This window comes from Taudactylus pleione, unplaced genomic scaffold (assembly GCF_031769625.1).
Source record: "Taudactylus pleione unplaced genomic scaffold, aTauple2 ptg000333l, whole genome shotgun sequence".
Lineage (NCBI taxonomy): Eukaryota > Metazoa > Chordata > Amphibia > Anura > Myobatrachidae > Taudactylus > Taudactylus pleione.
The window spans coordinates 10,949,663-10,963,791 of NW_028284734.1; the positions used below are offsets into that span (position 1 = coordinate 10,949,663).

General features: G+C 44.6%; 1 protein-coding gene across 2 annotated transcripts in view; it reads left to right on the forward strand.

Annotated features, from left to right (window-relative positions):
* RASGRF2 (Ras protein specific guanine nucleotide releasing factor 2) overlaps positions 1-14,129 on the forward strand; it is a 357,153-nt gene that overhangs the window by 271,656 nt on the left and 71,368 nt on the right. For both annotated transcript variants that reach the window (XM_088443784.1, XM_088443785.1), the window contains exons 15-16: positions 1,790-2,163; positions 7,354-7,482. In XM_088443784.1, coding sequence (XP_088299910.1) covers positions 1,790-2,163; positions 7,354-7,482 — 503 coding nt within the window. The remainder of the gene's footprint in view (positions 1-1,789; positions 2,164-7,353; positions 7,483-14,129) is intronic.

A 14,129-nucleotide genomic window follows, 5' to 3' on the forward strand; every position in this document is an offset into this window, starting at 1 on the left:
CTGAAGGTATTGTAATCTCAATCCTCTAGATGCTGCCTCTGCTTCGTCCCCAGTGTGATCTCCACTCATGGTCTTTTCCTTCTGCTGGTTTACAACTTTGTAGTAGTTGGACCTCCAGAATGGTTGATGGTGACTGTTCGGCCTTGACTTTTACCTCCCTGCAAATCTCTTTGTTAGGAGTCTGTGGACAGGATCAGCACTGTTTCTGTAGATTGGTATCGTTATACTTGTATCTATATGATTATGTCCAACAGTGCTGGTATTCTGCTATCTGCGACAGCTGCAGTTTCCTGTTTCCGAATCTGGTACGGTTTTCTCGACTTTTGTTCTCGGGTTACTGCCCTTCTCATATGGATTCTGGTTGGAGCTCTCTGCTCCCAATAGTCTGGTTTGGTCTGTTTTCAGTGTTCTGATGCTTCTCACCTGAGGGTGTTTTCTCGCTAGCCACTTATTCCATTCTATTTACGCTGTAAGTTGTGGAAGTTCTGTGTCTGTTCCGCTTGGAGTTCTGATTGTCTCCTGGCTCACTACACTTGATCCTCCGCTCTTGCCTTCCATTGAACCTCTGGTTCTTGGCGGTCCCTGTTTCTGTTGGCCAAAGGGTCGGCATGTTCTCCGCGCTTCCCACCAAGGAGGTTGGCTTTGGGACGTCCCCACTGTCTTGAACTCCAGTGTCCCCTAGTGGATGAAGGAGAAAACAGGATTTTGGTACTTACCGATAAATCCCTTTCTCCGATTCCACAGGGGACACTGGACGCCCGCCCAGCGCTGCGTACCTGCCAGTTGTTTGGTTCCTTCTATGGTTGTGTGACTGCATAATTCCCTGCAGTGGTTTCCTCTGTTCTCCTTCAGTCGGTCTTGTTCCGTTCTGTGGTCTTCTCCTTCTCCTTGTTTTCCTGTTGTTCTCCGTCTCCTCTCGGGCTCAGTTCTTAAACTGGGGCTGATGGGGCATAGAGGGGGAGGAGCCAGTCACACTTCTAGATTTTTTTTTAAAGTGCCAGGCTCTACTCTACCACTGTCTATACCCCACTGTCTTGAACTCCAGTGTCCCCTGTGGAATCGGAGAAAGGGATTTATCGGTAAGTACCAAAATCCTGTTTTACGATTGAGAATGCAGCAGTGTTCCCAGACCCGGCCATTACACTCCCATAGCACGCCCATGAAACGGTCCCTATTTACCATCTGTTTAGGTCACCTCCCAGTTTCCACACTGATACGCACAGAGAGCACAAACTCTAGTGTTAGTAATGCCGTATGCATTTGTGAACGGAATAGGACACTTGGTCTCTCACGTGCGCAGTAAGTGATTTCTGGATATTTAGCGCAAGCACAGTAGCGAAACGTCGCTGAACTGCGTCAATACTAGCGCTGCCTCCATCTCGGAATCAGGCCCTGTGCCCAGTGCCAGAGCTTTTTTCCAAATAAACGCCCACCCCAGCAGGAGAGAATATCTGTCTTTGGGATTTTATCTGCACTGCGGAACCTTTCTGTTAGGAGGAGTGCAGGTAAAGGATATTGAAATCCACCCAAAAGTAATTTTTGGATTTGGACGGAAACATCATGTAAATATGCTACATAGGCCAACATTGGCTTGAGTACTCTCTGGTATTGTTAATTGTCAGTCTAAGTCTAGCTGCATCCACTTCTTTAAGCTCTTTTACATATTATTGTTTTTAAATCGCTTCCCCCCTCCCCCCCGAAAAAAATATAATCCAATGATCAGCACAAAAAGAAATGCATGTCACACAAGATATATTGGTGAATATGTTATTATTTATTGTATCTACAGGTCTCTCGAACTTTTTTTTGCTTCAAGCCAAAGCCTGAGCGATGGGAGATCACCACATCTCTGCCGCAAGTTTTCCTCTCCACCCCCATTGTCTCTCTCCAGAACATCGTCACCTGTTAGAGCTAGAAAACTGTCTCTGAACTCCCCATTAAACTCAAGGATCGGAGCTTTAGACTTGTCCACATCATCCAGTGCAAGCAGCCCAACGTCTGTATTCAGCCCAGCCACCTCACCACCTCCCACCACCAGTAAAGTACCTCTGGATCTCAGCAAAGGGCTCTCTTCACCAGAGCAAAGTCCAGGAGCCACTGATGAAAATTCAGAAAATCCACGCATTGATCTGTGTAACAAACTACGAAGGAGCATTCGCAGAGGTAATGTTATAGTGCAGCTGTCACCTGAACACATACTGTAGTTCACCAGCAAAATCAAGTACAGATGTGTCCTCATACATCTAGCTTCAATACGCTATGTGACACAGGATGCCTGTCGTGAGTGACCTGTGCCAGCGGTATAGTGTGTTTTTCGCATCTTAAGCGAGTATACATATTCCCAGTAAATATTCTAACAGTAACTATAAACTGAATATAGCCACATACAAAAGAAGTAAATTGAACTCATTACTAAAGCTGGCCATGCATCTGAGATATTTGCAGAAGTTCCGACAAGCGTTCTAAGTGATCCAAACTATAGTGAAGTGACTCCATACATTGAGCTATTTATCGCCATGAATAAAACAATTTTACAGTACCTGCAATCAATAATTTATCTCCATGCATTCACAGAGAAACTGGTAGAATCAAAACAATGGGGCTGATTCTAGGTCAGACACTACTGCGTATGTGTGCGTCTTCTGCCACTGCAAATACCGCTACAAGCCCTTCCCTGGTGTACAAGCGTGCGTCTGCATGTGCAAGGACCTAGATGCCCAATATGAGTTTCTTTAGATGCAACCATCAGTTACATCATGGAAACTTGCAGCAGCCCCATGCTAGGAGCAGTTTGTCTGTCAGAGTACGGCCTCCAATGAGTACGGCCTCCAATACTAGCGATTATGCACCAGCTGCTATCAGTGACACGCCTGCAACATGCCCATAACACACCTATAAGACTGACCATCTCCGTGTGTCCGCATAGTCACCTCCCTGTCGCTGGACATGAATGCACAATACATTTACATGACATTTCTGAGACCATATGTCTCAATCGCAGATGTGACTCTGGCCCTGATTCAGAGCCGGATGCTCTGACAGAGCGCTCGCTCTGAATCAGGGCCGGTCTTTTTTTTTGTTTTAGAACGGCCTCCTGGCCGCTCGCATAGCTGTGGGTGACCACCCACAGCTATAGCGAGCAGCCAGGAAGATGGTCGCGATGGTCAAGACCATCGCAACCGTCGGGCTTGTTACGAGACCCTTGTGGTAGGGTCTCGTTGCCGCAAGCCCCAGAGAGATTTCGGCTCTAACAGAGCCGAAATCTCTCCCACTGACATCACTCGTGATGTCAGTGGGGCCGCCCCCAAATGGAGGCGTTCACATGGGAACGCCTCCGTTTGGGCAGCCACTCCACCGGCCCGCCCACCAAAGGGGGCGTGCTGTCACTCAACATCGACATCACGCCCCCATTGGTACGAGACCCGGAGCAACAGATTGCCCGTCGCTATCCGGGTCTCGCGCATGCGCACGACGGAGCCGGCTCCGTTGTGCGCATGCGCTCTGGGCCACCATTGACCCGGTTGCGAGCGCTCAGCGCTTGCGACCGGGTCTGAATCAGGACCTCTGTGCGCACGTCCTCTGGATGTATATGCTGTGTGACTTAGATGCATGCGCAATAGAAACAAATCTACGTGGGACATCGACATTGCGTCCGACTCAGAAATTAAGCGCAAAATGTAATGTTTGTTTGATAAACTATGATATCTGTTAACGATGGTCTGGCTTGAAAATCAAATCAAAATATCACAATTGTTTTTTTGAGCGTTTGCCGATTATCGGTCATGCACATACACTGAATGATAATTGTTCATAACAGTTGTACATCGGCCGAATTGGCGGGATTATCGTTCATTGTATGGCCATACATATCACGGCAGCCACAGGAAGAGCATCCTGGGAAGGGAGGAGATTGTAGTTTGGAAGAGTGCTTTGTGTGTAAAATATTGGCTGTAAATGAGGACTGTGTATTTTAAGGTACCTGCCAGGTGTTATAACATGGGTGCAGTCTCTAGGCTTAATAGCAGCCTATGAGAATGCAGCTTATCAATTCTCTGGGAAACCACGCGCCATGGAAATATATTTTGATCCAAGTATAAATGTCTACAAAAATATTTCAAGTGCAAAAGAAAAGGTTTATTCCCTGAACGAAGGTAAGCCGGCCTGTCTTAGCTTTTATCCGCAGGGGCAGGGGTGTATCTATAATGGGCGCAGGGTGCACCCATTTATCTAAAACTTACCTGTCAGGTCTTGCGTTGGGTGTCTCAGCGCTGCTCGAACCGCTGCAGCTATTTTTCCATCGGTTTGCGCCTGTACAGTGAGGAAATCACAGGGAAAATGGCGACCGCGCCATTTCCCCGGAGATCTGCAAATGCATAGTTGACTCTGGGGATACTCTAGTGCCCAGAGTCCACTGATGCCGCGGTGGCTGGCCAGCCACGTCCGTCGGCTGCCGGCCACCGGGGAGAGAGTAGTTAGCACCGGCCTGGGAATGCACACGGGCCCCCTCCTCTCTTAAGACGCCCCTGTGCGGGAGGGGGAGGGTTAGGTTTAGGCACACCAGGGGAGACTTAGGGTTAGGCACCCCCCGGGGAGGGTTAGGATGCGGGGAGGGGGGGTTAGGATTAGGCACCTCGGGGGGGAGGTTTGGGTTAGGCACCCACCGGGGAGGGTTATGATTAGGATGCGGGGAGGGTAGTTAGGGTTACGCATCCCTTGGGGAGGTTAGGGTTAGGCACCACTAAGGGAGGGTAAGTGTTAGGGGGGGTAGAGGGGTAGGGTTAGTGTACTTACCTGGTCCTGTCGGGATCTCTTAGCATCGGGATTCTGGCATCTCTATTTCACCCGGGGCTACTCAGCTGTCGGGATATCATACCCAACCCGGTACATGTATGCTGTAGCGTTCTCTATAAACATAATTTCTGGTAAGCTACTGTAGTGCATTTGAATGTAGTGGAGCTATCTTGATAAGTTATTAAAGCTGTATTAACAATATATATATATTGCTTTATCTATTTACTTGAACATTTTTACCTTTCCACATCAGTCCCCCATCTGATGATTTCTCATCACCACCATATAATCTTAAGTAACCCCTCCTCCACTCCCATTGGAATCTGGGGAGAATATAGGGAGACAAAGACAGACACCGAGACAGGGTTTTTAAAGTCCACACTCGCTGTGCAGAACTAAAGGAGTTCCTACTGGTCAGTCATGAACAAGCCTCTATACCGGTCCCGCCCCCTAAATCCGTGACGTCATGACCTCACACCTAGGGACGGGACCCCCGGCATTAGGAAGCAGACACTCCCTGGAGCGTCCTATGAATGCTCCGGGCAGCTCCACAAGCTGCAGGGTGCCTGCTTGGAGCAACCATTGGGTGCTTTCAGCGGCTCCGCAGCAGTGCTACTGGCTGTAGGGTGCCGTTCCAAGCACCCCTACAAGACACATGGAGGTACTGTGGGGCAGCGACGGTGCCACCCACAGGGTCATATTCCCTGTGCGACGGCACCGCTCGCTCACCCCTAGTTACGGCCCTGATGATGACCATCTCAATCAGTGACCCAAGTGCAAAATTTAAAGCTGCTGTCTATAGTGTCATTTTATATAAATCAGTTATTCCACTAAATGCCTCAGTGATGTCACTGATTCCCCGGAAGAAGGCAGCTCCATTCTCATGGCTACTGGTTAATTCACAGTATGGGGACAATCCATTATGTGTAGGCAGCAGGTCAAAGTTACATTAAAATAGCATTTATAAATGAAAATTCAATATTTATATCATTTAATGTGATCAGTATTTAGTGATTTAAAATTAAAAAAAAAGAAAGAAAAAGAGACTGTAATGACTAAAAATGGCCATAAAGACAAAGCTGCATCTGAGTGGTCAGTGTGGGCCTGGATCTATGCTGCACGTACTGCTGATGTCGGATCATTGAGCAGTGGAGCGTTTTTTTTTTTCTTATGCATATGTGTCGCTCTACATATGCGTCCAGATTGCGTGCGCACAGAGTTGAAGTTGCGATTGAGGTGCGCGGGAGAGGCACGGTCTCAAAAATGAGTTGAAAATGTATTGAGCGTTTGTGGGCGATGACAGGGAGGTGGCTTAGCGCGCACACGGAGATGGTTCGTCTAATGGGCGTGTTGCGGTTGTGTCTGTGGTTACGTACACAGATGCTCATCCGCTCACATAGGAGGCCAGACTTTGACGGAAAAACTTAATCTGCCATAGGGCTGGTACAAGTTTCAATGGTGACCCAAAAGACGCCCCAATCAGTATTTCAGCCCCTATAGACGCTTGCAGTGGGCGCCTCAGTCCTTGCACATTTGGAGTCACGGAGGGAAGGACTTTGGAGCAGCATTTGCATAAAGTCGCAGACGGGTAACCAACAACAGACGGACACAAGGACACGGCTTCCTCTGACCCAGAATCAGGCCCTATAAAAGGAACAGTTGTAACCTCAATATAATTATAGTTGTTTTTATAATACTCTACAACACATACAATAGGTGCTGAGAACTGTAACCAATGGCTTTTTTAAGGACTACAACATTTAGGGGCAAATCTTCAAAAGCTTGTATAGCTCCTGAAAAGGTACGGACAGCTGGCGTCTATGCAGCATAGCACAGTCAGTGTCCTGGGCTTTCATCGCTGTCCAGTGCCATCCACAACAGTGGCACACCTTTCACAGCTATATACTACAAAATTGCATCTTCCCAGTGCCAGCCATACACTGAATGTACGGTAAGCACCCATTTGTGCTAAGCATATTTTGCACAGAGACACCCTCTGCCTTCCACTAACCCCAATTGTCAGTCCCAGTCATGCTGCTTGGTCCTATGCACCAGTGCCTTCTCTCAGCACATCCATGACATAACCAGTGTTGGTCAGAGCTAGACCCATCTGGGTCAAGCAGTGAAAGTGGCGATAACAGTGTACCTGTCTCCTCTGGTGTCACAACAGTGGCCAGTGCAGGAACATTTGCAGGAAGAGGTGCTGGCAAATATGTCTGATACTTCCACTGTCACATAGAAGCTATGTAAAGCTTTTTTGTTCTCTCAGTCTTTGGCTTTAATACAAAAGAAGTTAACTTGTATTTAATCTCTTAGGGGTATATTTACTAAAGTGCAGGGTTTTAGAAGTGGAGTTGTTGCCCATAGCAACCAGTCAGATTCTACTTTTACTTCATCTAGCACCTTCTACAAGATAATAGCTTGAATATGATTGGTTGCTATGGGAAACAACTCCACTTCTAAAAACCCGCACTTTAGTAAATATACCCCTCACTGTATATTAGATAAAAATGTGTATGTGGTGTTATACCATTGATAATGTGTATATTGCTATGGTTACAGCTGCTGTTTTAGAATCAGTATCACTAGATAGGACTATTCCTGAAAGCAATGTCTCTACGGACCCAGCAGAAAACTCTCCCTGCCGATCTCCTTCAACTCCACGTCATCTCAGATACCGCCCAGCAGGAGGTAATGGGAACGAGTCTGTATACCATGTCTTCATAAAGCAGATTTTCATTTATTCTTTTCTGTTGCTTCTATCACAAGTCTTTGGGTTGAATGTAAAGATTGAGAGCCTGCAACTTGGAGTTCTGTACCATTGCATCATTCAAGTGTAACTGGGATACACTGCCGCTGTAATACAATGATGTGGGTGATGTTAGTGGGGCATTATTTGGTCAGGGTAAGACAAGGTTCAGCTGGGTTACTCATTGCGCCATATGGCCAGAAGAAATGTTCTCCACCTGTACTTAAGTTAAGTTTATATTATTATTCAATGCTTCAAAAGGTAACTCCACCTAAAGAGTATTTAATGATAGTGGCTAGGAAACAAAATATCTAGCATTCCACACAGATAAAATTGGCATATCATCTCTGATGTTTAGGGGTCTGCGTCTGAGCAGCGCATGTGCAGAACGGGTCTTGCGATTTCCCCCGCAGACCACCGAAGCCGCAGCATGATTGACATGCTGTGGCGTTTGGGGGCCAAGGCAGTGGCATGCCTGGTCGCCATTCCTGGAAAACAGAGGCGCGTTGCCTCCATTTTCCGGGAGGGATGAGGCCAGGGTCTGGGTCGACGGATGCAGATTCCTGGCCTCTTGCATGACCAGGCAGTGGCAAGGCTGCGGGAAGCTTCAGCTCCCGCAGCCTGACCAAAGGAGCAAACATCGTGACCATTGGTCGCTATGGTGATCCCAGCCTGTGATGTCGATCGCAGTGCTGAAATCGCGAATGCAGCAGGCGGGTGTCTACACACCTCCTTCTGCATTTGCGTCAGAGATGGATGGATTTGCACAGCTGCTTGTGTGCGGCTCTGCAAATCCCTCTGAATCAGGCCCTTTCTCCTGGAATGACTGCTAATATAATTGCTATGGGGCATATTTCTCTTTGGTTGGAGTTTTCCTTTAAAATAGTGGTCCCAAAAAGCTGCAAACCAGGGTTTTATAAAAGTATATTTAAACATAACACGCAAAACATATATAATATTAAAGGGAAATAAAATAATATACACCAGACCTAAAAAGTATCCCTATATATAAGAGATAACAGTAAAGCTGGGTATACACTACACGATGGTGTACGCAGCAGACGGGACAACACAGTGTAACAATACATTGCGCTGTCCGCACACACTGCACGATGCTGTGTACAACGGCGCCATGTATTCTCCCATGCTGAATTTAGCAGCATGGCGTCGTTCATAACATCGTCTTGTCTGATATGCAGCACAGCAGATGGGATGATGCGATGAGCGAAACGTACGATCGGCCATACACACAATATATTGTTCAGATCCGTGTCAGAATGATATATCGTGCCATGGATCACATAGTGTGTACCCAGCTTAACATTCAAAACCACAGTATATGTAAAATATATAGGAGTCCAACACAACTTAAGATATTGTTGTAATAGTGTTTTTTTTCTGACCCCCTGTATTTAACTCTATTGAAGGATATAGTAACAAACATTTATTTTTTAAATCCGATGTAAGATAAAAATCGCTTACACTCAGCTGCATAACTAATGTTACTCTAAAGAACAGAAACGTTTTGTGTTATCATTGTATATACTTGTGGTGTATGTGTGTGTGTGTATATATATATATATATATATATATATATATATATTTATTTATTTATACATTTGTGAAAGTTATTAGAAGTCTTCTTTATATGAGGCAACCTATATTTGAAGAGTGGTGGTCATTTTATTTGGGGCTGTGCAAGATATAGAAAAGTACACTATTGACCTTTTTTAGTATATTTCAAGATCCCATTATATTCTGTCTTTTATGCCACTAATTGAGTAATTTGAGGTTTCATCACTGCTTCCTTTGCAGTGGATTGTTAATTTGCCTTTTTAATTAACCTGATTGCCTTTTTACGGAAACTATTAATTTTTTTGTATTATTTCTAAATGTGGTATTTTTAGATGGTTGCTATAATAATTGGAATGTAGTTAGCAACTGTAACAACTACACCACCATCCAAATAAATGAAAAAGTCTGATTACCAGCCATACTTATTTTCATGCAAACTTGAATGTGTAGATTATTAAACTTTTAGGGTTATATTTACTAAAGTGCAGGTTTTTAGAAGTGGAGATGTTGCCCATAGCAACCAATCAGTTTACTAATTATTTATCTAGCACCTTCTAGAAGATAATAGCTAGAATCTGATTGGTTGCTATGGGCAACATCTCCACTTCTAAAAAACCTGCACTTTAGTAAATATACCCCTTAGTGAAGAGGGAAACACATCAGGGGGAAGCATTGAAGAGACTAATCTAAAAAAAGAAAAAAGCATATAACGCGTCACAAAACTTCTGTGTGTTATTGTAATGGTGATTTGTTGGAAATTAGAATTTATGACAGCTTTCTAATCATTAGTCCTGTGAAAAGCATTGAAAGTTATTATTGGAACTACTGCATTTGATTGAACTCTATCCCCTCAGCATTCAGCAGTTTTTGTGAACAGCAGAAGCTGCTAATTGGATAGGCCATTTCAATGTCATATTCATAGAAAAAGCAGAATTCTGTATTGTATTCTAGTGCCACAGGCAGATGTGGTGTCACAGTTCACATTCCGTCAGCTTCCTTTACTTGACCAAACCCCTCATCTAGACTAGGGTGTCTGACTTTCTGAGGTAAATGGCATATTTTTATGTAATAATCCGTAACGCCCAACACTTAGACATGGCCACAGGGCTGGCAACAGAAATGATGGGGCCCGGTACACCCATTTTTTTAGGGGCCCCCCATCCCCGGGTCCCTGACAGGTACATGCCAGTCTTCACACAATAATAATGACCCGTAACTGTCTCCCCACCACAATTATAATTATGTCACATAAATGCCCTCCTGCTACCACAATAATAATTATTTCCCACAATTGCCCCCCTCCTAACACAATTATGTCCTATAACTGCCCCCTCTAACAGTTCTGATTATGTCCCATATCTGCCCCCCTCCTCCATCAATTATGTCTGATAATTGCCCCCTCCTCAAACAATTGTCCCATTAACTGTACAACAAATAAATACTTTTAATTTGTTTCCTTTCTAAAAATAGTAATACATTACTAATTTGAGGTCAAGAAAAACTAAAATTATTTCAGAATGCTTTTACTAGCAACATTTTTTGAGCTACACTACACTACGCTACACTTGCACTATACTGTATGCACATTAGTAATATAGTCATAGTGAAAAGCTATTTTAAAGGGGGGGCGTGGCCTGGACGGACTGGATGTAGGAGGCTATCTCCATAGCTCCTAGGCCTCAGTATCCTGAATACCTATCCTTATTACCCTGCTTGGTTCCTGGCACTAGCTACCTGCTGCATACTTACCTTTGCAGGCTCTGGGAGTCCTGCGGCTCGGCTGTGCTCTCAGTCTATTGTGCTGAAGAACTCCTCTCTGCAGTCTCTCGTGGTCGCGGGCTCCATTTTGGATTTTGCATCAGAGTCTCCTGTGGCTCCTGTCCCCGGTGATTGCTCCAGCTAGTTTCCGACTGGTCTTCTGGGCAGGAGGGGAGATGAAGGACACTGCCCATGTCATATTGGTGTCTTTTGAAGACCTCTGCGGACCCGCGATTCCCGCCAGCCGCCATCTTGGATTTTAGTCACTCTGCTTCATGCGACCCCTGGCTCCAGAGTTGTAGTTTTTGCCTGCAGGTCAGTCTCCTGAATAGTTTGGGGGTGATTACCCTTTTTCAATAAACGTACTGGGGATCGCTGGGGGTCCTGTGCGAATTTCTGTGGTCACCATGGAGAGGCTTCTCCAGGCTATCCTTGACTCAGAACAGAGGATTACATTATTTAAAAGTGACCGAGCTATACTCTGAATTGATTTCTGTCTGTCAGGATATAAGCCGTGCTACTGTCAATACAGCTACTTCACCTGTCATAGCACAGGGGACTACATCTGCGCAGATCCTGCAAATCCTGGAATCCTGGCTGACACCTGCCTTTGCAAATGGTTAATTTCCTATTCAGTCTATTACTGCCTGGGCCTGCTATACACCTATGCAACCCCTTTGTCCGGAACTTTTCCTGAAACTAAGTAGCGTAAAAATTCCAGATTACAAGACTCTTGATGCTGTTTATAGCCTGCCTCAAATGGTCCAGTTGGCATTTCGTTGTCGAAAGATAACAGCCTCTCCAGTTGTTTATGTGGTGGTCCAAAAATCCTTTTTCCAATTATTCCAAGTACAAAGGCAGTTTCGTGATCCCCAGGTCTTCGTTTTGATTTCCCGGGATGTCTTGGCATGGCTTTATTTGCAGCTCCTGAAGAATGATGATCCGACTTGACTGTTTAAACTATAATTGGATTATTTTTATCTAAAGCTTTTTATTTAATTTTAATGTTGATCTATTATGTATATGTTTTTTGTTATTTAATTATTGCTATATCCTGTATATGCAATTCTTTCTTTAACTAGTACTCTGCTATAACCAGGTCTGTTGCGTAGCTGACTCTCTAACTGCTGTGCACACTCATCTGTTAATATGGGGGTCTATTGTGCTGGTTTCTTGTTTTTGGGATGGATATTTCCTGTAGGTTTATGAGTATAGATGCTCCTCATTTTACTGTATAGTTTCATCTGCCCAAGTTTATTATGTTGGTTTTCAGCCCATTATATCTGAATGCTATTGTGCAACTTTCTATTTTATAGGAGGGGCCTCTTGTGTCCAGTTCATGGCCATTTCTTTTTTTGCCCCAGTCATATATCCGTAATGTACTCCTTACAATTTTTCTTTAGTATTAAGGGGGTGGGGGGATTTAGGTATATAGATAGGTTAGATTAGTTAGTTATGGGATAGGGAACAGGGGATCCAAGTATACCTAGTTTGGGGTTAGATCATAAAGGGTGGGGGGTTTAGGGGAGGTTTGATTTGGGATTTTCTGGGGGGGGGCTTATGTATTATTTACATTTTGTTTAAATTTATATGTTGGCAGGCATGGAATTGATTTTTTTTTCTTTTTCCTTAAAGTTTACTTAATGTATTTTATCCTGATGTGATATAATTGAAGACTACAAACTGTCTCGATTGTATGTTTGATTATATAGCCTGTCCTATATAGTTTTAGATCACGTGGGCTCAGCTGGCGCCTATGAGCCGCGTTACATTATCCGTACGGTTTTGTGATAGCTATGGTCTATATTTTTGGTATTCATTATGAGTTATGTTATTTACATGTATACCATTTTATTTGATTATTATCTGATTTATATCTTATGCCTGCTGATATTATTATCCTATTGTAATTTCTGCTATTTTGTTTGGGTGTGTTTCAAAAACTCAATAAAAATTATAAGATTCAAAAAGAAAAGCTATTTTAAAATAATCTGATATTTTCTTGATTGAAAATAAATAGCAGTTGTTTTAATTAAATCAATCACAAATAAGAACACAAAACGAAACAAACATACAGCATACGAAAGTGCTATCTAATATAGTGGCCTATTCATGGGGGTGCTTTCTCTTTGCTTGTCGCTTGTACTCCTCTTCTGGGGCATCTCTTGTCACTGTCCAACAGTAGTGAGTCACCTACCCTGATATCTTTGTTCCATTGCTGAAATGTCTTAGTGGAATCGCTCACTATGCTTGTCACTCAGTGCACCACAGTTATCTTGTGTGGGTAATCCCATGAATCTCATATATTTGAAAGGGGAGGGGACAAATAACTGATTCATTTAATTGGGTCATTAGGCCCCGCCCCCTCTGTGCGGAACGCAGATTGCTGGTAAGATTCTCTCCATTCTGCCCACTTCACTAGGAATACCCCTACATCATCATAAATGGGCTATATCTCGGAACTCAGAGCTAACTGAGAGTTTTAAATGTCATATTCATTCTTTGCATGCTGAAATCAATTTAGAAGTAACTATTTTCACATCGGAAACATTTTCATTGTTGTGCAGTGTAATTGCTCTTCCTCCTCATACAACTATCTCCTCCTTTATAAAGGATCCATTTAAATCAGACCTCAGATATATGTGGGCGGCTATCTCCTCCTTCTGTGCGCTACCCTCTAGGAACTTCCTCTCCCAATGCAATTGCAGTTACCTCCGATTGGTGGATAGCTTCAGCCATTCACCAATCAGTGAATAGATACGCCCACAACAGTGATTGGTGGATGGCCAGCGTCATCCACCAATCAGTGTACAGACACTGTACACACTGTGACAGCAGCACGGCTTGGAGGAGCGTCACGTGACCGACGGCAGCTGCCCAGCCGCTCAGGACTGATTGTGGCCGGGCAGTATCTCCAGTGACCACAAGCTGCGGCCCTGCTGTTCCCCGCTGTACAAGCCCTGGACCCAGTGGTTAAAGGGGGCAGGAATGGGGTGGAACACGTTCCGTCACCTCTAATGGTAGGTGGAACTAATTCCCCCTCCACCATGTCCCTGCATAGAAGTCCTACAGACAGAGTCCCACTCTGTCTGGCGGCAACTGACTCCCCATCCTCTGTTTCCGGCTCCATGTTCCTCCTACACCCGTGGCCTGACCCTCCGTGCCTTGAAGAGGAGCAAGGAGTGATAAAAAAAAGCATCTATAATGTATTATTGTTCTGGCCTCTCAGAGTAGCACCATCTAGTGTAAGGGGGTG